Source organism: Bidens hawaiensis, unplaced genomic scaffold (assembly GCF_021521415.1).
Source record: "Bidens hawaiensis isolate Kalapana, Puna unplaced genomic scaffold, B.hawaiensis_p1.1 tig00032491_1, whole genome shotgun sequence".
In the NCBI taxonomy this organism is placed as follows: Eukaryota; Viridiplantae; Streptophyta; class Magnoliopsida; order Asterales; family Asteraceae; genus Bidens; species Bidens hawaiensis.
Genome location: NW_027495550.1, coordinates 78,534 through 102,162, shown reverse-complemented (window position 1 = coordinate 102,162; position 23,629 = coordinate 78,534). Strand labels below are relative to the sequence as shown.

Below are 23,629 nucleotides of genomic sequence, written 5' to 3'. Positions count from 1 at the left end.
TGACCAAGCGTGGTGCAATGTGCCCACCGCGTTCCACATATGAAAGGATCCAGACAAACGTATACCATAGCCTGAGGGCTGACTTATACTCTTATTTACAATGTTTTTAGAGACACGTAGTCTCATGTAAAGTTTTACACATAACACGTTTGTTTGTTTGAAATCAAGTTTGTAAAAGAAGGGCGTATTCACCTTTCAATGGGATCGGCTTCCAACACCGTCCGTTAGTTCTTCCTTCGCTATCTCGCACCTATAGTACGAGTATAACATTCATCAGTCGGATACACGATCCGGCTTAAGACCTTTAGTCTTATCATCTCGATGAACCTTTAGTTCATTCTTTTATTTACTTTAAAACCTTTAGTTTTAATAGTAATTTATAAACCTTTAGTTTATATTGAAAACCCGACGTTTCTTCTTCTTTAAGAAACGTATTTCTTTTATTATTTAAGTATATTCATAATAATTAAATAATATATTTCTATAACAAAGAATAATCTTATCTTTATATATATTCATATATATATTTTATCTTTCTTTTCTTTCTTTTCTTTGTTAAATACTTCTTTCGTTTATCGAGAATAATATTGACTTAGGGTATTAAGCCCTTTAAATATTTTATTATTATTTTGGTCGGGCATTATGCCTACCTTGCTTGGCTTGGCAACACCCTAGACACTTGGGCAGCACTTCGACACCGCTTGCTTATCAACTTCTACTTGATCAGCACCTTCTTACACTTGGCACGCCTTTCGAGACGTCAACACCTTTGGCACGTACTTCGAGAAAATCACCGGGTCGTCGCGCAGTACTTCCTTCTTGTTCGGGATGTCGTGGAGTGGCACGTATATCGAGGTAACGGGCACGAAAAATGAGGCTCGGGGCACGTTTATTATGGACGGAGTGTTGGCACGCTTTACGAAGTAGTGAGAGAAAGCTAGAGAGAGAGTAATGTGTGTATTTGAGGTGTGTTTGAAATGAACCCGTGGCTGCCCTATTTATAGTGATTTTTGGATCCCATCGCGATACGCGATGGGTCACTTGGCAGCCTATCGCGTATCGCGATATAGGCTTGATGACGCAGACAGTAGACCTGCCACGTGTTGACACGTGGCAGGCGCCGCCACACGTGTCAACACGTGGTGACACGTGGCAGCAGGCGTTGCCACCGTGTGCCACGTGGCACACGTGACACGTTGTGTCAGACACCCCATCGCGATACGCGATGGGTGTCTTTCTTGACCCTATCGCGTAGCGCGATGGGTCTAGAAAACAGAAATTTCAATTTAGTCCCTGGAGTTTGGAAATTGGCAGAATTGGTCCCTTGACTTTGAAAATTTTACATTTTTGGCCTGAAATTTACGTGATGTTACATCCTCCCCACCTTGAAATAAATCTCGTCCTCGAGATTGCTTATGAGAATAAGTGGGGGTATTTCTTTCTCATTTCGGACTCGAGTTCCCAAGTATACTCGGGTCCTCTTCGGGAGTCCCATTTTACTTTCACAATTTTCAAAGTTCGTCTTTTAAGTTTCTTTAACTTTGAATCTTCGATTTGGATTGGCCGTTCTACGAATTTTAAATTCTCGTTAATTTCTATGTCTTTTAACGGCATAGAAAGAGATTCGTCGGTTAGACATTTTCGTAGATTCGAAACATGGAATACAATGTGTATCCCTTGCATTTCCTCGGGTAGTCGCAATCGATATGCGACGGTACCAATTCGTTCGAGTACCTCGAAAGGTCCAACTAATCGAGGACTTAGTTGCCTTTCTTGCTGAATCAGACTACGCCTTTCCACGGTGAGACTTTCAACAAAACTTTGTCACCGACATTGAATTCTAACGGCTTACGACGGACGTCGGCATAACTCTTTTGGCGATCACGTGCCATCTTGAGTCGTTCGCGGATTTGAATAACCTTGTCGGTAGTTTCTTGGACTATCTCAGGTCCAGATAATTGATTATCTCCGGTTTCAGATGTAAGGCCCCGTTACCGGTGCCCTACATTTGGACGTTGGATTTACTAATAAACGCAGTTCTAAAATCAGAGTTAATTAAAAACTTACGCGGAACATAAAACTTTCATAAACGTTACATATTAAATCATAAACAGGTCTTAAAACCATTCTTCTTGTCTTTTCAAAATCAAAACATAACTTATAAAACATAGCAGATCTTCAGATGCCAGGCTTTTATTCTTCTGCCATGTGTCCCGCTCACGCCAGCTGTCGCATCCTACTCACCTGCGTGCATACTAAAAGTCAACTACGCTGAGTGAATTCTAGTTAATCATACATCATACAATACATTCACTTACCTTCAATCATGCATCCGAAGATACATAATAATTACTTTACTAATTTACTTTATTTCATGCTTTCATACACGTACATACTTTATTTCGTTCATACTTTATATTTACTGTCCATTCTATCTCAGATATTATTGGGGTCTGATCCCTTCCTTTTCTATCTCAGATATTATTAGGGTCTGATCCCTCTTTCCTTTGTCTATCTCAGATATTATTAGGGTTTGATCCCTTTCTTGTCTATCTCAGATATTATTAGGGTCTGATCTCTCTTTCCTTTGTCTATCTCGGATATTATTAGGGTCTGATCCCTTTCTTGTCTATCTCAGATATTATTAGGGTCTGATCTCTTTTTACTTCTCTATCTCAGATATTATTACGGGTCTGATCCCGTCTTCTCTATCTCAGATATTATTAGGGTCTGATCCCTCTTTCTTCTTCTTCGTTCATACCATCTTTACATACTCATACATATACTTCCTTTAATCATTATTACATACTCATATATTGTTCATATATTTATATCATACACATTCATCTTTCATATACATACCTCCCTTGTCAACACGTGCAATATCCGAAGATCGTTCACGTATTGACAAGCTTTCATTCACAATGTACATACCTCCCTTGTCAACACGTGCAATATCCGAAGATCGTTCAAGTATTGACAAGCTTTCATTCACAATCATAACATAATATCTATCACATAAATCATACATGGTATACACTTACCATTTAAGGTAAGCGTATTAACTATCACATCGAGTATGCACACAGCCCCTTAAACATAACAAGGAAATGGGGCTAGAAACTCACTTGAATGCGGTTACGTTCACTGTTAATCGTAATCCCTTTCTTGAGCTGTGCACGGCTAACTGTATAATATTTACATGTATCAATTAACTATTACTACTCATATCGTATTTCTATCTTTATATAACCCGCAACGAACGGGGGTCCGGGGGCAGCGCCCCTGGCAGCGGGGTTTTAGGGGCGGCAGCCCCTAGCGGGGTCGAAGGGGCAGAGCCCCTGGCCGGGGTCCAAGGCGGCAGCCCCTAGCGGGGTCCAAGCGGAAAAATTTTATTTTCATTAACTGTCTTAACACAATTTCTATTTGGATTTTAATTTATTTCTCAGCGAACTTAACTTTTGGCGAATTTACTATTAAGCGAAATTATCGTTAGCGAACTTAAGCGTAGGCGAACTTAATGTTCGGCGAACTTAGTCCTGGCGAACTTATATACTCAGCGAACTTCTAACATAGGCGAAGTTCGTGGTCTGCTGTTTGCAGGCGAAGTTATTCAGTTAAGCTACGGGTTTGGTTCCTATTGATCTTAACAAGCATTTTGGCGATTTTAGAACCCTCGTTATGGTTCGACATCACCCACTAATCGTTTCCTAACCGTTTTCGTTCATATATAACCCGTATATACTATAAAGCTTGGACCTTTAAGCTTAAGAACGTTCAAAACGAGTCGCCGTACATAGCCATAGGTTTGTTAAGTTCGTTTCCAACGTTAAGTTTGCTACTTTACGTTTCGTTTAGACCCGATTTACTGTACGTTTAAGTTTCGTGGCTAATCGTTTATAAAAATGTGAACTTTAAGATTGAAATCATACCTTTATGTGCTCGGTTATCTCGTAACTAGCTCGTATATTGAAGGTCTAATAATGGTTGGCTTGATTTTGGACTCGAATCCGCTCTCTCTCTCTCTCTCGACCGTATGAGGTGGTGTGTGTGTTTGGAGTGTGTAGAGATTAGGATGGAAATGAATGAGGGTTTAGGGTTTTAGGTTGGTTTAGGTGGATATTTATATTCCCTAAAGCCCATGGACCTAAGACCCATTCCCTTTAATCCATCTTAATTAGTCCAAGTCCATGATCTTTATTAATACTAATTAATTATTTAGACCCAATAACTAAACGCGACTTTCTTTTATTAAATACGAAAATTCTAGGATGTTACATCAAACCAGCACACGGGCGTCCTACATTTTCGACCATATAACGCCTCGAATGGTGCGGTTTGAATGCTCGTGTGATAACTATTGTTATACGAAAATTCCATTAGGGGTAAGTGGTCATCCCAACTTCCACCTAAGACTATAACACAAGCACGGAGCATATCTTCCAACGTTTGAATTGTCTTTTCACTTTGCCCATCAGTTTGTGGATGATAGGTGGTGCTAAGGTTTAGCTTTGTGCCGAGTGCTTGTTGGAAGCTTTTCCAAAAGTGAGACGTGAAACGACTGTCTCGATCGGAAATTATAGATAGCGGTACTCCATGCAAAGCAACAATGTTGTTTACATATATACGCGCTAATCTATCCATTGAGTACGACTCATTTATAGGTATGAAATGTGCGGATTTAGTTAGACGATCCACAATCACCCATATAGCATTATGTTGTCGAGTCGTCTTTGGGAGTTTGGTTATGAAGTCCATAGTTATTAATTCCCACTTCTACACGGGAAGTTCGGGTTGCTGAAGCAATCCCAAAGGCCTTTGGTGTTCGGCCTTGACTTTTAAACAAGTAAGACATTTCGCCACATGCGAAGCGACATCCTTCTTCATTCCGTTCCACCAATAATTTGCTTTAAGATTTTGGTACATTTTGTCGCTTCCGGGATGCATCATATAATTGGACTTATGGGCTTCGTTTAAGATTTTCTCGCGCAATCCTCCAACGTTTGATACCCAAATTCTATTGCCAAGTCTTAGAATACCATCGTCACCCTTGACTAGCGAGTCAATGGTGCCGTTTCGTTTTTCGTCGGAGATTTGGTTTTCGTTAATCGCTTGAGTTTGCGCGGATTTGATTTGGTCAATAAGATCGAGTTGAAGTTCTAGTCTTAACGCTCGGACTCTTTTTGGATTTTCGTGCTCTTTACGACTTAAGGCGTCGGCCACAACGTTAGCCTTACCTTCGTGATAGACGATCTCGCAATCATAGTCGTTAAGAGTTTCCATCCAGCGTCGTTGGCGCATATTAAGCTCGTTTTGATCGAATATGTGTTTTAAACTTTTGTGATCGGTGTATACGATGAATCTTACTCCATAGAGATAGTGCCTCCATATCTTAAGTTCAAAGATTATGGCGCCTAACTCTAGATCGTGAGTTGTGTAATTCTTTTCGTGCACCTTAAGTTGTCGAGAGACGTAAGCTATAACTTTCTTGCGTTGCATCAACACACATCCCAAACTAGAATGTGACGCATCGCAAAAGACCACGAAGTCTTCAATACCTTCTGGCAAAGCCAGTATAGGAGCTTGGGTAAGTTTTTGTTTAAGTATATCGAACGCCTCTTGTTGCTTTGTTCCTCACTCATACTTGATGTTTTTACGAGTTAATGAAGTTAAGGGAACAACGATTCGAGAGAAGTTTTCAATGAACCTCCGATAGTAGCCGGCCAATCCCAAGAAACTTCGGATTTCGGTTGGCGACTTTGGAACTTCCCACTTTGAGATAGCTTCAATCTTAGCGGGATCTACTTGAATTCCGTTAACGTTTAATATGTGACCAAGAAATTGCACTTCGTGTAACCAGAACTCGCATTTCGAGAACTTGGCGTACAACTTCTCGGTTCTTAGAATTTCAAGTAAGGTTCGAAGGTGATTTTCGTGATCATCCTTAGATTTAGAGTAAATAAGTATGTCGTCGATGAAAACGATTACAAATTTATCTAAATAAGGCTTGCAGATACGGTTCATCATATCCATAAACGCGGCTGGCGCATTAGTGAGTCCGAATGGCATAACAGTGAACTCATAATGGCCATACCTCGTTCGGAAGGCGGTTTTAGGAATGTCTTCAGTTTGAACCTTGAGTTGGTGATAGCCGGAACGAAGATCGATCTTGGAAAAATAGCTAGCACCTTGAAGCTGATCGAACAAGTCATCGATACGCGGAAGTGGATAACGATTCTTGATGGTAACTTTATTAAGAGCTCGGTAATCGATGCACATCCGCATGGATCCATCTTTCTTCTTAACGAATAGTATTGGCGCTCCCCACGGTGATGAACTTGGTCGTATAAAGCCTTTCTCGAGTAATTCGTCAAGCTGTTTCTTTAGTTCTTTCATCTCGGTTGGCGCGAGGCGATAAGGAGCTTTGGCGATCGGAGCAGTACCAGGAATAAGATCAATTCTAAATTCTACTTCACGATCGGGAGGAATGTCGGGGAGTTCATCAGGAAATACATCGGCATAATCAGAAACAACAGGAACATCCTTGCTTTCTTTGGGTTTGGATTCTTCGGTGACGTAGGCCATGAATGCTAAGCATCCTTGATTCAAACATTTGTTAGCCCTTATTATGGAGATTAAGCTAACTTGGCCAGCGTCCTTGTCCCCTTCAATTCGTATAGTACGTTTATCGGGGGCTTGGAGTTCAACAGTCTTGGTATTGCAAAGGATACGTGCATGGTTGTCGGATAACCAATCCATACTCAATACAACATCAAAACCAGCAAGAGTCATGGGTAACAATTGAATAGGCAAAACATAACCGGCTAACAAGATTTTTCCGTTTTCTAAGGCTTCGGAGATTTTAACAATGTCGCCATTAGCGGTTTCGACGCTTAGAGTTTTATTAAGTCTGATTAAAGGTTCGTTTAATAGACTACAAAACTTATAATCTATAAAACTTAAATTGGCTCCTGAATCAAACAGGACTCTAGCATAGGCGTTGTTAACAAGAAACGTACCAGTTATAGTTTCCGGCATATCAGCCGCTTTCTTTGTGTCAAGGACAAAGACTCTTGCATTGCCCTTCTTGGGCTCATTCTTCTGACCGCTACCACCCGCACCACCAGTCGCGGGTTTATTTTTAGGACATTCGAAGCTAAGATGTCCCATCTCTTTGCAGTTATAGCAGGTCATCTTCTTTTTCCAGCAATCGGCCGTGGCGTGGCCGGGTCTATTACACGATTCACAAACTCGGGAAGCAAAGTTGCATCTACCTCGATGATGCTTCTTGCAAATTTTGCATTGAGGGACGCCGAATTGGAGCTAGACCTTCATTGGTCAACCCCTTTACCCTTGAAGCGGGTATCTCCACCTTTTCTCGAGTCATGTGCTGGTACAACCTTCCCATCTTCCTCCTTATTGCGGATCATTCCGCCTATCAAGTATCTTGCTAACTCCATCGCGGAATCAGCAGTTTGTGGCAAGTGCGATCTTACCTTATCACGAATTTCGCGAGGCAGTCCCTATATGTAACGTGTAACTTTGCTAGACTCGGGCGTGACTAGCTAGGGCACTAAACGGCAATACTCGTGGAATTTTGTGTTATACTCACGAAGGTTTGTTCTGACAACCTTGTGAGCTGAGAACTTGGTTTGGATCTGGTCTGTCTCATGCATCAGACAGAATTTTGATACCATTAACTCCTTGAATTCATTCCAGGTCAAACTATACATTGATTCTCTTCCCCTACTTAGGAGTAACGCGTTCCACCATTCGTGTGCTTCGCCTTTGAACATCAAGGCGGAGTATTGGATCTTTTCCTCCTCCGTACACTTGCTCGTGATCACTATTGTCTCCATTTCTTCGAGCCACCGTACGGTATTGATGGCTCCTTTGTCGCCGTAAAATTCTTTTGGTCCGTAATATTTAAAGTCTTTGAACGAGCATCCCCCGATTTTCAGTTTCTTAAATTCTTGTCTTATGCCTCCATCGGCATTTGATTCGTGCATGCTTTCGTCCATGCGAGAGGGTCTAGATCGGGGTTTGGAAACAGAATTTCGAGAAGGATTTTCAGAATGAGAATGTTTCGTTTGGGATCTATTTTCATATGCTTCTCTAACAGCCTTATCAATCATTTGTTGTATTTGATTCATGTATTTTTCGGGAATCGGATCCTCTTGTGCTTTCTCGGGACCTTTCCCTTTCGCTTTTCGTTTCTCGGCTTCCTTTCGGGAAACCTCACGATTATCGCTTTGTCTAGACATTTTCTTTTAAATCTTTTTATCTTTTATTTTCCTTGATCTGAAATTTAACACATTTCTTTTCTTATTATACAAGTTTTATTTATTTCACATCCATATACATATCATAAATGATATGTATATTATTTTACAACATACTTTATATATTGTTAAAACAATATATAAGATCCTATCCTTATTGCATATGGTACATATTATACACATATCATACAAACTATTTTATGCACATAAACTTTTTCTTCTCATGTCATTCTCTTCTCAATCTTTTATAAACTTCTTCACAACTTTAGTGAGCTTGTTGCATTTGCGAAGAAGTTTGTCTCCCATTTTCTTGTTCTTTTTTCCATCAACATCAATCTTCTTTCTCAACTCATCAGTTTCTTGTAAGGCTCGATCCAGATGCTCCTCCTGGGACTGCGGTATGTCGGTAGGATACCCATATCTTGGAGGTGGGTCGCGGTAACCCATCATCACAATGTAGTAGTGATTCTTGGGATCTGGGTATGGTGATGCAGTCACATCGGAGGGATAATTGAAAAATGCATCGGCTGCTTCATTTTGCTCACGAATTTTATTGGCCTGTTCTTCAATGGATGGAATCTCGCCTTGATATGGTGGGAAACTTATTGATGCATTTCCCTTGAGTTCATGGAGGAATTGTATGTACGGGTCCACAGATCCATAGCTTGGGGTTGATTGTTGCTCCTCCATTGGTGTGGTTATTTCATTTGGATTGTCCGGATATTCCTCTTCAGGATCGGTTTTCTCGTTTGATTCCTTTTCGGTCATTTCCGGATCAGTTTCCTCTTCCGGTTCCTTCTCTAACTCTTCTTCAGTCATTGCCGGCATATGGATCTTCTCATAAGGCATAATCACCCTCATCTTGGGCTTGTGAGACGGCTCTCCTTTGTTGATGTGAGAGTTGGCAGTATCCATTGTTGAAGTGCCGGTATGCCACCTTCGCTGGTCGGAGTGGCATTTCATCCATTCGGAAGAAGGAGATTTGGGTTCCTCCTTGATTGGTAAGTTTGCGAGGAAATAATATGACGGGTGTGGATTTGGTGGCACATATATTGGATCTGAGTAATGGGATGGAGTCTCCATGGGTTGATAAGTCGGAATTTCGGAAGGATATGTCGGTACCTCCGATGGTTGATACATAGGTAGACTTGTGGGATGATAACTCGAGTGTCTCGGTGGTTGGTATACTTCATGTGGTGTATTGTCCAAATGATAGATAGGACTTGGTTCCATGTTAAGATGTTGGCTAGGTCCTTCGTTGAAGTTGAAAAATGATTCGAAGTAATCCTTGCTCATGATGTCCTTGGGGAATTTGTAATACTTCCTTGTTCTTCTTGCTTCATTATCAAAATACTTCATTAATTCTTCATAAGACATGTTTGGGTGTTTTAGAATGTAGAGAGGGAAAGAAAGGGTTACCAACCAATCTTATCCCTATTCAAATAAACAAGTAATTATTTCCTATGCTTGAATCGAAGCTTGGGTATTGTTTTATGATACCCAATTCTCTAAGATCGATGGCTGTGATACCAACCTGTCACACCCCCAATCTAGGCCTAGGAGTATGAACCATAGTTGGTACCATATTTGTAAATAAATCAGAGTTATGGTTATTAGCGGAAGACTTTAAAATATAAGGATCGATATTATAAATATTTACAATACAAAAGACGAGACAAAAGTCTCGTTTGGTTTTACTTGTTTATATGTTTTACAAAACCACCAAGTTTTAATATTTACATAAAACTATCCGAGTCATCGGATACTTGAGCTTCTTCGTTCTCTCAAGCTCTAATCTTGATTACCTACACAATGTTAAATAAAAATACGTCAGCAACGCATGCTGGTGAATATGCTGACGCAAAAATATTTTCTTTACTTAATTACCCCTCGAGACCATGTAAGCCTCGGCCCATCTTGGCTTAGGAATAATCAAGTTAAAACAACAATCATTATAAACTCGAGTCTCTGCACTAGGTCACCTCAGCGAAACACCGCAGCGTTTATGACATAACTTAGGTACCATAAATATACACATGGCCATTCCCCACTCGGACGTAACTTAGGTCCGGCCCATCGTGGCTGGAGGTCGTGACCAAGCGTGGTGCAATGTGCCCACCGCGTTCCACATGTGAAAGGATCCAGACAAACGTATACCATAGCCTGAGGGCTGACTTATACTCTTATTTACAATGTTTTTAGAGACACGTAGTCTCATGTAAAGTTTTACACATAACACGTTTGTTTGTTTGAAATCAAGTTTGTAAAAGAAGGGCGTATTCACCTTTCAATGGGATCGGCTTCCAACACCGTCCGTTAGTTCTTCCTTCGCTATCTCGCACCTATAGTACGAGTATAACATTCATCAGTCGGATACACGATCCGGCTTAAGACCTTTAGTCTTATCATCTCGATGAACCTTTAGTTCATTCTTTTATTTACTTTAAAACCTTTAGTTTTAATAGTAATTTATAAACCTTTAGTTTATATTGAAAACCCGACGTTTCTTCTTCTTTAAGAAACGTATTTCTTTTATTATTTAAGTATATTCATAATAATTAAATAATATATTTCTATAACAAAGAATAATCTTATCTTTATATATATTCATATATATATTTTATCTTTCTTTTCTTTCTTTTCTTTGTTAAATACTTCTTTCGTTTATCGAGAATAATATTGACTTAGGGTATTAAGCCCTTTAAATATTTTATTATTATTTTGGTCGGGCATTATGCCTACCTTGCTTGGCTTGGCAACACCCTAGACACTTGGGCAGCACTTCGACACCGCTTGCTTATCAACTTCTACTTGATCAGCACCTTCTTACACTTGGCACGCCTTTCGAGACGTCAACACCTTTGGCACGTACTTCGAGAAAATCACCGGGTCGTCGCGCAGTACTTCCTTCTTGTTCGGGATGTCGGGGAGTGGCACGTATATCGAGGTAACAGGCACGGAAAACGAGGCTCGGGGCACGTTTATTCGGGACGGAGTGTTGGCACGCTTTACGAGGTAGTAAGAGAAAGCTAGAGAGAGAGTAATGTGTGTATTTGAGGTGTGTTTGAAATGAACCCGTGGCTGCCCTATTTATAGTGATTTTTGGATCCCAACGCGATACGCGATGGGTCACTTGGCAGCCTATCGCGTATCGCGATATAGGCTTGATGACGCAGACAGTAGACCTGCCACGTGTTGACACGTGGCAGGCGCCGCCACACGTGTCAACACGTGGTGACACGTGGCAGCAGGCGTTGCCACCGTGTGCCACGTGGCACACGTGTCACGTTGTGTCAGACACCCCATCGCGATACGCGATGGGTGTCTTTCTTGACCCTATCGCGTAGCGCGATGGGTCTAGAAAACAGAAATTTCAATTTAGTCCCTGGAGTTTGGAAATTGGCAGAATTGGTCCATTGACTTTGAAAATTTTACATTTTTGGCCCGAAATTTACGTGATATTACAAGACCCAAGACCCGTTTATTTTTTTACTATGAAATTGGTTTTTTAATTATAAATAATATTTATTAAAGTTAATAATATACTTATGGTTTGATGAGACCCAAGGCCCGTTTATTTTTTTTACTATCAAATTGATTTTTTAATTTAAATAGTATATATATCTTTTTTAAAATAAATAAGATATTATTTTTTATTATATCCTATTTTATAGGATTTTTACATAAATAATTTGGTGAGAATAAAAAATTTTAATTTAATGAGATGTTATAACCCGTTTAAGGAATATCTAGGTTTGGTAAGACCCATACTCATGAATTCGGGTCAAATGCATGAGAAGCCTCCATTTAAAAATCAAGCAAATCTGGTGACTCCAAAAAAATGGGAACGACCACATCGCGACACGTAGGATTTTTATGTCTTCGTTTATATATACTACAGATTTAATTTATTACAAATATAAAAAGAAGAAGCATATATAACTAAACAAACAAAATATATATATATATATATAATAAAATAAAAATCTATATTCAAAATTATACTTTTATAAGAAGTAACCGATTAACTAACTAGTTTTAAACCCGAACGTTGTAGTGCAAATTTATTTGTATTCCACCCGCATTTTTGTTCGAAAAAAATCAGACTCTAGGATTCGAACTCGGGTCCCCTAGGTTGTAAACACAGTGTCAGGCCAGCATGTCTATATCAATGCATTAGCAACAATCAATATCATATACTCCATAAGAACCAACAAATGGAAGACTTAGAAGAAATTTAAAACCCCTAGAAAATTCTATAAACCTACATATCTACCTATTCAAATAAAAGAAAATAATAAGAGACACGTGTCATGTCCATATTGAATTTTGGCCAAATTTTCCCGCCTAAAATCTTATTCTCTACTCTTATTTATTCTAGCTAATAAAATATAAGTTTGGATTTATTTGTTTCCTTAATGAAAATTTATTTATATTTATATAATATCAAATTATTAAAATTATTGGTACTTATATTACGTTAGTATTATTTCCATACTTATAATACATTAATAATTACAGATGAATAATCCGATTATTTTGTATTTTAAAGTTCTAATTTTAAAGTCTATCCGATGACATGAATGTTAATTTTTATTAAACAATTTTTTTTGTAAATTTGTAAATTTTGTATTCTCCACTCTTATTTATTCTAGCTAATAAAATAATTTTTTTAGATATATTTGGTTGGGTGATGAAATAGACGAGAGAATGAAATAGAAGGGTGAATAAATGAACAAATGTATAAAATGGATCATTATTGTTCCAATTTATTGTTTGGTTACCAAGTGGTTGGCAATGGTGGGTGGCGGGTGGTGAATTCATTTATCTAATGGTGGTTGGCATTGGTAGGTGGCGATGTTGTAGGTGGTCGGTGACGGTGGTTGAAGAGCTCGAAATGATGCTATGGACAACTTAATTTTTGTTAACTGGAAGTTTAAACACCACTTCCAAACACCCAACTTGAAGCAATAATTAAGCCGTTTAGAGCATTGTTTCGAGCTAAGTTTTACATCAATCGGATTTGTCAAATGTTAAAATAAATAAGATTGAGTTATTTTAAATAAGAGAACAAACAATAAGTTAACGTTTGGTATGCAGAATTGGGAGACATAATGAAATGGATCGTTACAAATGAACGAAAAAAAGAGTGTTTGGTAAGTTAAGGAAATTGAATCACCTATGAGTGTTAGATTATCAATTTCATTACCTCTAAAATATTCCAAGTTTTTGCATACCAAACGTTAACTTATTGTTTGTTCTCTTATTTCAAATAACTCAATCTTATTTATTTTAACATTTGACAAATCCCGTGTACTACACGGGTTCTAAAACTAGTTATTTAATAATAAAAAATATAAAATGGCTATTTATTAAATATAGAAGTGAAAACGTGGGCTTGGGCTTAAACATAGAACATATATAACATACACCATAACCTAACTCTTTTTCATTCTCATTCGGAATGGCAGAGCTTGCTTTTGACGTTTTGGAGGAGATCATGGTACCGTTGGATGTGAAAGATGTAATCCGATGCAAGAGCGTGTGTAAGTCATGGCTTTCTTTTATATCAAGTCCTCGTTTTGTTAAAGCTCACTTGAACCATTATATCAAGAGTGACCGTGACGATCATCAACTTGGCCATAGAAGGATCCATGATAGAGATAGTGATCACTGGAATCGTATTGTTGGTTCTTGTAATGGCCTCGTATGCGTGTCTCCTAGAGATGCTGAGTTTCTTGTAACAAATCCTTCCACTAGAGAAGAGAGGATACTACAAACGCCGCCTAATGAGTTCGAAGAAGCTACCAAAATGAGTTGGGGTTTTGGTTATGATTCGTATTCAGATGACTACAAGGCTGTAGTAGGTCTTGAAACAACCAACAAGGTTGTAGCAGGACGTGTAGCACCACCGCCGACACGTTTTCATGTCTTTTCATTGAAATCAAATACTTGGAGAGTTATTGGAGAAGTAGAGTACCAAAATATGCATGCTCGTAAGGGTATCTTATGTGATGGTGTGCTTTACTGGTTCATGGTTGGTATAAAACCTGAAAAGTTAATAATTATTTCTTTCGATTTATCTACAGAGGAACTTAAAAAAATCCCCCAACCAGATGATGTTGATTATAAGACGATTCCTTTCTTTGAACACAAACTCGGACTTATACAAGACCGTCTATGCATATATCCATATCATTCTTCTAAGATATGGGTAATGGTAAACAACAAGTGGGAGCGGTGTATTGATCGTCAGCAGAGCAAGTATGATTTTGTACACTGCTTGAGCAGAGTGACTGATTCACAAAACAAGAGGGGTTGTGTCTACAGTTTCAGCCATGATGATGGTCACCCGTGAACCCTGCAATGGGGACTATACTCATTCTAGTTTATTTGTTAAGAGCCTCGTATCTCCACATCTCCAAGTTGATCGTAAACAATGAAAGACCTCCCATTGATGGACCTATATTTATTTTATTTTCTTCGGTATTAGATGCTGCTCTTTATACATATTTATTATTCATTACTAATAAATTGGATGGACATATGTTTCATGTTTATTAACAAAGAATAAAATGATGGTCTACTACCATTAAGCTTTACAGATGCTAGTATATACTTTTGAGCAAAATAATATCTTTGGGTACCTAGGTTTGAAGGTAACACGGTTGAGGTTGGTTTATACTTTGTAACAAGTTTGGGGTCGAAGGTTAACTTTAGTTAAGTTTTCTGTTAAGTTTGCGTTAAATGGCCATTCCACCTTTTTTATAAAGAGGGAGTATTTTGCGGTTAACGTTATTATGAATAAAGGCTCTTTGTGTAAATACACACATACATACATGGTGTGTCAAATAATCCCTATTCTCAAAATATAATTAACCTCTAGTTCATTATACCAAAATATAACAGAAAAGGCAACGGAAGTTAGCCTTAGACCCCAAACTTGTCATAAAATTGAAATCACAGACCCCAACCTTGTGTACTTAAATTTGAAAGGAAAAAAGAAAACTAAAACATTGAAGCTTTGTCATTTGTTTTATTAATGTGCATTTTTGGTATTTAATCAATTGGAAATGAACTCTCATCAAATTAAAAGTCAAAGTCAACTCAGTTAATTCGTTTTCACATGACCATGCTAAGAAACTTAAAATCTGATTTATCCTGGTTAGATTATATGTTTTTTTTTTCGCTTCTTTGTATTTTATTAACATTCTTATACTATCCCAAATATAATGAGTTTTTTGAAAATTCCGTAAATTTTTTCATTAACAATGTTGTACTATCTCGAATATAATGACTTTTTAAAATTCATTACATAAAATTGTAATTTTGTTTTATAGTTGGATCCAAATAATTGTATGTGTCAAACTACACAAAACTCACTTTTGATGTAACAAACTTCTGAACAATAGTCTATACAAATACCAAAATCTTTCAAGTTATAGATTTATTTGTGAAAAATGAATACTAACTGGAGAGTAAAGATTTAGCTTAAATTTAGTTCATGTTAAATAAGAAAAACATAGAAGCCATTTTAAGGGCCCACGCTTCCGTTGCGCCACTTTGATTTGTTGATTATTTTGGTCGATATCTAATAGAAGACATTTTATCGTTCACATTATATCGTATTTTAAGAAGAGTCACATACAATTGAAACAATCAAACTGCAGCAAAGATTTTGTGTTCGTACTATACCATATTTTTGTGCGGTGTAGGGAATTAGTCAGTCACTCTTTTTGTTGATGCATTGGACTTGTTCTTCTGTATTTAAAAAGTGAAGGTAATACATTATACATGCAAGACTTTGACTTGAAGAATTCAAAGTGCAACATTCATCTTGACCAAGACAATTGACGTTGGCCAATTCAACAAGGGGGAAGAAGAGGGGAGGGGGGGGGGGGGGGGTGAGCTCTATATGAATCAAATACATCATGTTTCTTGTTGGTTTCTCTTTTCACGGTATTTTTTTAGTTTATCTAATTAAGAAAACTAAAAAAATGTTTAATCTTCCTCGCGATATCTTAATCGACATTCTTACAAGACTACCCGCAAAGTCTCTATGTCAGTTCAAATCAGTATCCAAGTACTGGATTTCTTTTATTTCATCTGAAGATTTTATTAAATCACATCATCGTCGAGCCCTCTCCGCTACAAACACTAATCATTCCCGAGTGTTCCTCATGTCAACTCATTCATTGCACTCAATTAACTATGAATCACCTTCATGCTATGAAGGCGTTGATGATGATGATAATTCAAGGGCCATTATCAGTTTAAAAGATCCTTTGAAAAAAGAATCAGTTGGTGAAAAGGAACTAGGTTCATGTTATGGTTTGATTTTTTTTGTTTGTTTTGATGACTGTATCCTCTTGTGGAGACCCGAGTTATACCCGACACCTTAACACCATTCCCCAATGCCACTCGGTTTTATGGGCTCGGGTATGATTTTTCCATCGACGATTACAAGATGGTTAGCGCCTCTCGATCCATTTCTAGTAATTCTATTAAATGTCATGTTTTCAATCTCAAGACCGGCTCATGGAGGACGGTCCATACCACCCACATGAGCATCAATGATCCTGATGTAATCGGGTCATTTTCCAATGGTGCAATTCATTGGATAGTTAGGCATAAACCAAATAACGGTTGTTTTAACAAACATGAAACGATTCTTTCGTTTGACATAAAAGACGAGGTCTTTATGGATATTGTTTTACCAAATGGAGGTGAGAACAAGCAAAGTGGATTTTGGTATTTGGGAGATTTGAAAGGCTGTTTGTATGCGGTTTACGGTGGTGATGGTGTGGATATGAATGTGTGGGTGATGAAGGAATATGGTGTTGAAAGTTCATGGAGTAAGGTGATTAAACTGGACTGGGTTAGATTTTATTGTGATTATGAAATGGCGCCGGTGTGTTTTACATATGAAGATGATATTGTTATTGACATGGATTCGTGGAGCCTGATAAGATACAATGTAAAAGAAAACACTATTCGGAGAATTAAGAAATGTAGTACTGACTGGCATTTTTGGGTTATGTATACCGAGACTTTGGTGTCACCTTATGGTTAGATAGACATTTGATTGTCTACCAGATGCTTATTTATATGTATATGATGGCATAGGTATAGCATATATTTTGTATGTTATAATGTTAGAATTTATTGTTTAGAACTTATATCATCATAATGAAATTTACTTATTTTAAATATTTCAAATATTTTTAGGGTGATATTGATATGTATACAATTTATCATATTATAACTTGTTATGAACATTGAACAAAAAGTTATATAAAAAAGTTAGAATTGTAACAAAAAATGTACTTGCAAATCCTACCGAATATTCTTTTTAACAAACTAACGGGTACTAAGCCGGATACGGGACACGATATTACAACCGAGTAGGGGAATGGGATTACCGATATCGTCAACACAACTTTAAGCGCCCCAAGCCCAATTCAGCTCTTCCTAAAAGACAATCATCGACACAAACACAAACCGCAACCACCAAAACACAATCTTCTCTACCATATTTCAAACCACACACCGTCCATCTCTCTCATGTACCAAAAATAAAATGATTTTAGTTTAAAGATATATTCATTCGTGAACGTTGAATAATAGGAAGGTTAAGATTGTTATTTTGCATAAATTTGGTAATGGAAAAAATCATTTACGGGCCTACCACGCTTCCACTGCGCCACTCTGATTTGTTGTTGGTTCACTTGTATGTTCAAAACATTTTACTTCTCTGATAATGTAGCCCGTTCACATACAACTATACAAGTCAAACTGAAACATAGGAAACTTAATTCATTTGCATAAAAAGATACAACGATGATTGAGCTGGAGCGAGAGCCAATAAATAAACTTTTTAGAACACATGTAATCAGATAATTTAATAGTATATCGATCTGCAAATTCCATACTCGGCTTTTGTTCTCATTTTCAAGTTAAATCACAAAAAAGTGTTCCTCTTGTCTGTCACGTTCGCTTTTCCCATTCTTCACAACTCAATGAAGGATCAAAAGAAACATACATATTGTGTTGCAATGAGAAAGAAAGTAATTAAACACACATAAATGAATAATAGGTGCGTGTAACCATACCTTGATTTCGATATAATCATGCAAATTGCAAAGACGAATGTCGGTGGTGGCCCGTTTTACACAACTGTAGGTCTAGAGGCTTCTCATTGTCGGTATAAAAACGAGTGAACATAGTATTTCCATGTTCTTTTGAGTTGACTGGTCACCACCTTTTTGTTATTTTGATTTTTCTAAACTAACTAATGCCATGAATATTGAGCAGCGGTTAGTTACCGATCGATATTGTGAATTCATTGGTGGATATTGAGCATGTTTGGTTCCCTAAATAACAGTTTCGGCGTGTATGTGTTCTTTCCAGCACAGAAAGATGGGAATTTTGTCTGTAAATTAATATGTTATTTGTGCATGACTGCCTTATTTTGAACATAAAATTATTATTTGATAAGACATTTTTTCCCCTAGGAAACTGATGTTACATAACATAACATGGTTAATTGTACTACTTCCTTTCATATGTAACACTCAACATTGTTAATATTATGCTGATTGATTGCATCTTAATGTCTGATTTATCCTGGTTCGATTATTTGTTTTTTACTTCGCTTCTTTGTGTCTTTTTTAACAACTCCGTTAATACTATTTTTTACTTACTGATTTAGTTAAATTGTGATTTAACACAATCTTCAGCATAGTATAATTAAAATTTTAAATCACAATACAATCCTGTTCACATCCATTTCTTTATTAATCAAGCTATTGTATCCACTAATGTTGGAATATCTGATATATTATATGTTGGTACCGGGTTACTCATGTTGAATATAAAAAATAGAACATATATGTATGTTATGTACCGAGATTCAGAGCCAAGCGGTTGTGGATACGACCACAAAGGTTCTGGTGAACCTTTATAAGTTATTGTGTTAACTCATATATACTTAACAACCAGAGGCTGACTTAGTTACATTAGCTTAAGTGACCAACAAAGATCATTTTTTACGTACTCAACAGATCACTAATGTTAATTATTAATTCGGTTAAAATATGACAAACTCTCAGTAATTTATTACAGTTTTCATCTACCAGTTTATACGGAGATTACGGGGTTTTACGCTAGCTCAATGTATCAACTAGCATTGTATTTGTATATCCTAGGTCTATTCATTACCAAATACTATACATTTAACTTACACATGTTGGTAAGTTATACCAAGAACTTAAAAGGTATAACCAATCATCAAAGTACATATATTAAGAAGAGTCACATACACTTGAAACAATCAAGTTGATACGGTCAAATTGCAGCAAAGATTTCGTGTTTTGACTATATTGTATTTTTGTGCGGTGTAGGGAATTAGTCGGTCACTCTTTTTGTTGATACATTGGAGTTGTTCTTCTATATTAAGAAAGTGAAGGTTATACATTATACATGCAAGACTTTGACCTGAAGGATTCAAAGTACATACAACATTAATCTTGACAAGGACAATTGACTTTGACCAATTCAAGGGAAGATGAGTTCTATATGAATCAAAGATATTTATTTTCTTGTTGGCATCTCTTTTCACCGTTGTTTTTTAGGTTATCTAATTAAGAAAATCAAAGCAATGTATGATCTTCCTCGCGATATTTTAATCGACATTCTTTCAAGATTACCTGCAAAGTCTCTAGGCCAGTTCAAATCAGTATCCAAGTACTGGCTTTCTTTTATTTCATCTGAAGATTTTATTAAATTACATCATCGTCGCGCCCTATCCGATACTAACATGAATCATTCCCGAGTGTTACTTAGGTCAAGTTATTCATTGCACTCAATCAACTATGAATCACCATCATGTTATGAAGGCATTGATGATGATGAGAATTCAAGGGCCATTATCAGTTTAACCGATCCGCGAAAAAAAGAATCATTTGTTGAAAAGGAATCAGGATCTTGCTATGGTTTGATTTTCTTTGTTTGTTTTGATGAGTGTGTCCTCTTGTGGACTCCAACTACTGAAAAGACCCGATTAATACCCGGCCCAGTAACACCATTCCCTAATGCCACTCGGTTTTATGGGCTCGGGTATGATTTTTCCATCGATGATTACAAGATGGTTAACGCGTCTAGATCCATTTCTAGTAATTCTATCAGTTGTCAAGTTTTCAATCTCAAGACTGGCTTGTGGAGGACGGTCCAAACCACCCACATGAGCATCAATGACCCTGATATAATCGGGTCATTTTCGAACGGTGCAATTCATTGGATAGTTCGACATAGTCCACATGATGATGGTTTCAATAAACGTGAAATGATTCTCTCGTTCGACATAAAAGATGAGATCTTCATGGAAATTGTTTTACCAAATGGTGGTGAGAATGAACAAAGTGAATTTTGGTGTTTGGGAGATTTGAAAGGTTGTTTGTATGCGGTTTACGGTGGTGATAATGGTGTGGATATGGAAATGTGGGTGATGAAGGAATATGGTATTGAAAGCTCATGGAGTAAGGTGATTAAATTGGACTGGATTAGATTTGGTTGTGATTATGGAATGAGACCGGTGTTTTTTACACATGAAGATGATGTTGTGATTGACTTGGATTCATGGCACCTGGTTAGATTTAATGTAAAAGATAATACTATTAAGAGATTTAAGAAATGTAGTACCGATTGGCATTTATGGGTTGTGTATTATGAGACTTTGGTGTCACCTTATGGTTAGATATACATTTGATTGTATATCTAGATCTTCATGGGTGAAAATTAGGAGTTTGGGCTTCTTGTCCCATTGACTGACCCCTAGGAGATGCCCCAGGTGGTGATGCGTTTGTCCCCGAGTCTGTTAACGTCGGGTTGGGCGCCAATGTTAAACAATGCCTGCTGAAAGTTGCGGACGAACATTTCACTGCTGCGGTCAATGGTCAATGTATTATGCTCTTCAGGGGTTGCTCCTTTCGGTAAGGATACTTTGAACGCTTTGTTGTCTAAGCATCCCATCATGGCACCTCCGATTATGCCTGTTTCCTTGCTTTCTGAGTCTCCCATTGTCATGGACGTTGATAGTGTGCTTGGGTGCATTAAATCTTTCCCTAAAGGGACTTCGTGTGGGCGGGATGGTTTGCGAGCCCAACACATTTTAAATGCGTTGTGCGGAGAGGGGTCTCCGATTGCTGATGGTTTGCTCAAGGCTATCTCTGCGGTGGTTAATTTATTTTTCGGGGGAAGGTGTCCTAAGGTGTTGGCATAGTTTGTTGCGTCTGCCCCACTTACGCCGTTGCTTAAACCGGACAATGGGATTAAACCTATTGCCGTTGGGGCCATTTGGAGATGGTTGGTCTCTAAGGTAGCTATGAGGGGTGTCGGGAAGGAGATGGCTAAATACCTCGGTGATTTTCAATTTGGGGTGGGAGTCCCTAGTGGGGCAGAGGCCGTGCTCCATAGCGCGAACATGTTTCTAAATCAATTTCATTCGGATGGGTCATTGGCTATGCTCACTGTTGATTTCTACAATGCCTTCAACTTAGTTGATAGGATGACCCTTCTACATGAGGTCTGGAGTCGATGTCCTTCCATTTCTCTTTGGGTGGATTTTTTATATGGGCAGTCGGCAAGGTTATATGTGGGTGATACTTACATTAAATCCACCACTGGGGTTCAACAGGGGGGCCCTCTTGGGCCTCTCCTTTTTGCCTTAGTTTTGCACCCACTTGTTCATCAAATCAGAGATCGGTGCAAGCTTCTCTTTCATGCTTGGTACTTGGATGATGGCACGATTATCGGGGATACTAGCGAGGTGACCAAAGCATTAGATATAATCAGGTCTGAGGGGCCTCGTTTGGGTCTTGAATTAAACGTTAAGAAAACATAGTTATTTTGGCCAACTTGTAATGGGGTGAAGGTACATGAGGGGTTGTTCCCTTGCGGGATTGGAAGGACAGTGCTTGGCGTGAAACTCCTTGGTGGTGCTGTAAGCCGAGATGCGGGGTTTATCAGCAGTTTGGCTATGAAAAAGACATCTAGCACTGTGGAACTGATGAGCTGTCTCCCAAGACTTCGGGATCCTCAATCCGAGCTTCTTTTGCTTAGCTCATGTATGGGAGTCGCCAAGCTTTTGTTCGGTTTGAGAACGTGCCAACCTATGTATGTGGGGGAAGCTGTTTCTATATTTGACAATGGCCTTCGAAGGGTAATTGAGGACATCGTGGTTTGTGGAGGTTCATTCTTTGGGGATCTCCAATGGAGGTTGTCATCACTTCCGACCCGTTATGGGTGGTTGGGTCTCTGTTCGGCCGAGGATGTAGCTACATATGCTTTTGTGGCTTCGAGAGCACAATCGTGGTGTTTGCAAGACCATATTCTTCGAGGTTGTGATATTTATGGGTTGGACTCTGATTATGGGTGTGCGATGGATCGTTTACGTACTTCACTTCCAGATTTTGATCTTAGCGGGTTCTCTAATAAGGACACCGCCCCCCCCCCCCCTCCCCAAGCCCAACATGTTGTGGCGAGTGCCTTATTTAGTGGAATCGTCAAGAGTATAGAAGTGAAGTTTGATCTATCCCCTCGCCAAAAGGCGGTGTTTGAATGCCTTCGGGCTCCTCGGGCTCAGGATTTTCTAACGGCCATTCCCATTGACGGATTAGGCCAACGTATGTCGGGTTTGGAGTATCGGGCTATCCTTAAGTACCGGTTAATGATCCCTATATTCCCGTCTGATGAGCCTTGCCCAATTTGTCGCAAGGTCTGTTTGGATTCTTTTTGTGACCATGCGGTGCATTGCAAAGAATTGCCTGGCTTTAAATACATGCATAATTTGGTTAGAGATGTTCTATGTGATGTTCTTAAATGGGCAGGGATTTCTGCTAAAAAAGAGGCCCCTGTTAACTTTCTCACGGATCCTCTTGAAGGGAGGTCTACTTTACGACCAGCTAATATTCTTGTGTTCGGGTGGGCAGGGGGGAAACACGCATGTGTGGATCTTACAAAAGTGTCTCCTCTGGTTGGTCTCAGGGACCGTGGGTTTGTTGTGGGTCAGGCTGCGTTGAAGGCTGAATCGGGCAAAGTTGTTAAACACGAGAAAGCTTGTTTAGATAATCAACATGTCTTTCTACCATTTGCCTTTGATACATTTGGTTTTCTGGCCCCAGAGGCTGTGAAATTTTTTAGTAGGGTTCAGTGTGTCGTACATGGAACCTCTTCAGCTTCTAGGTCCCAAAGCTTCGTTTTTAGCAGGATTGGTTTTGCTATTCAAAAGGGGGGTTGCGGCGCAGCTTGTTGCCCGTTTGCCTGCCACTTTATTTTAATCGTTTTATAAG

The 23,629-nt window shown here is 38.5% G+C and overlaps 2 protein-coding genes and 1 pseudogene across 2 annotated transcripts; all 3 read left to right on the top strand.

The window, feature by feature from the left end:
• The first annotated feature begins 13,746 nt into the window (after nucleotides 1-13,746).
• LOC143583688 (F-box/kelch-repeat protein At3g06240-like) lies at nucleotides 13,747-14,640 on the top strand. The gene has a single exon (XM_077065930.1). It carries the CDS (start codon nucleotides 13,747-13,749, stop codon nucleotides 14,638-14,640), a length of 894 nt encoding a protein of 297 aa, XP_076922045.1.
• Nucleotides 14,641-16,279: 1,639 nt separating this feature from the next.
• On the top strand, nucleotides 16,280-17,378 carry LOC143583695 (F-box/kelch-repeat protein At3g06240-like; annotated as a pseudogene).
• A 2,207-nt stretch (nucleotides 17,379-19,585) lies between these two features.
• Nucleotides 19,586-21,089, top strand: LOC143583694 (F-box/kelch-repeat protein At3g06240-like). The gene has a single exon (XM_077065934.1). The coding sequence runs from the start codon at nucleotides 19,942-19,944 to the stop codon at nucleotides 21,034-21,036; it is 1,095 nt and encodes a 364-aa protein (XP_076922049.1). The 5' UTR covers nucleotides 19,586-19,941; the 3' UTR covers nucleotides 21,037-21,089.
• The last annotated feature ends 2,540 nt before the right edge of the window (nucleotides 21,090-23,629 follow it).

Coding starts and splice junctions, on each gene's coding strand:
- LOC143583688 (XM_077065930.1), top strand. CDS start 13,747: ATGGCAGAGCTTGCTTTTGACGTTTTGGAGGAGATCATGGTACCGTTG.
- LOC143583694 (XM_077065934.1), top strand. CDS start 19,942: ATGTATGATCTTCCTCGCGATATTTTAATCGACATTCTTTCAAGATTA.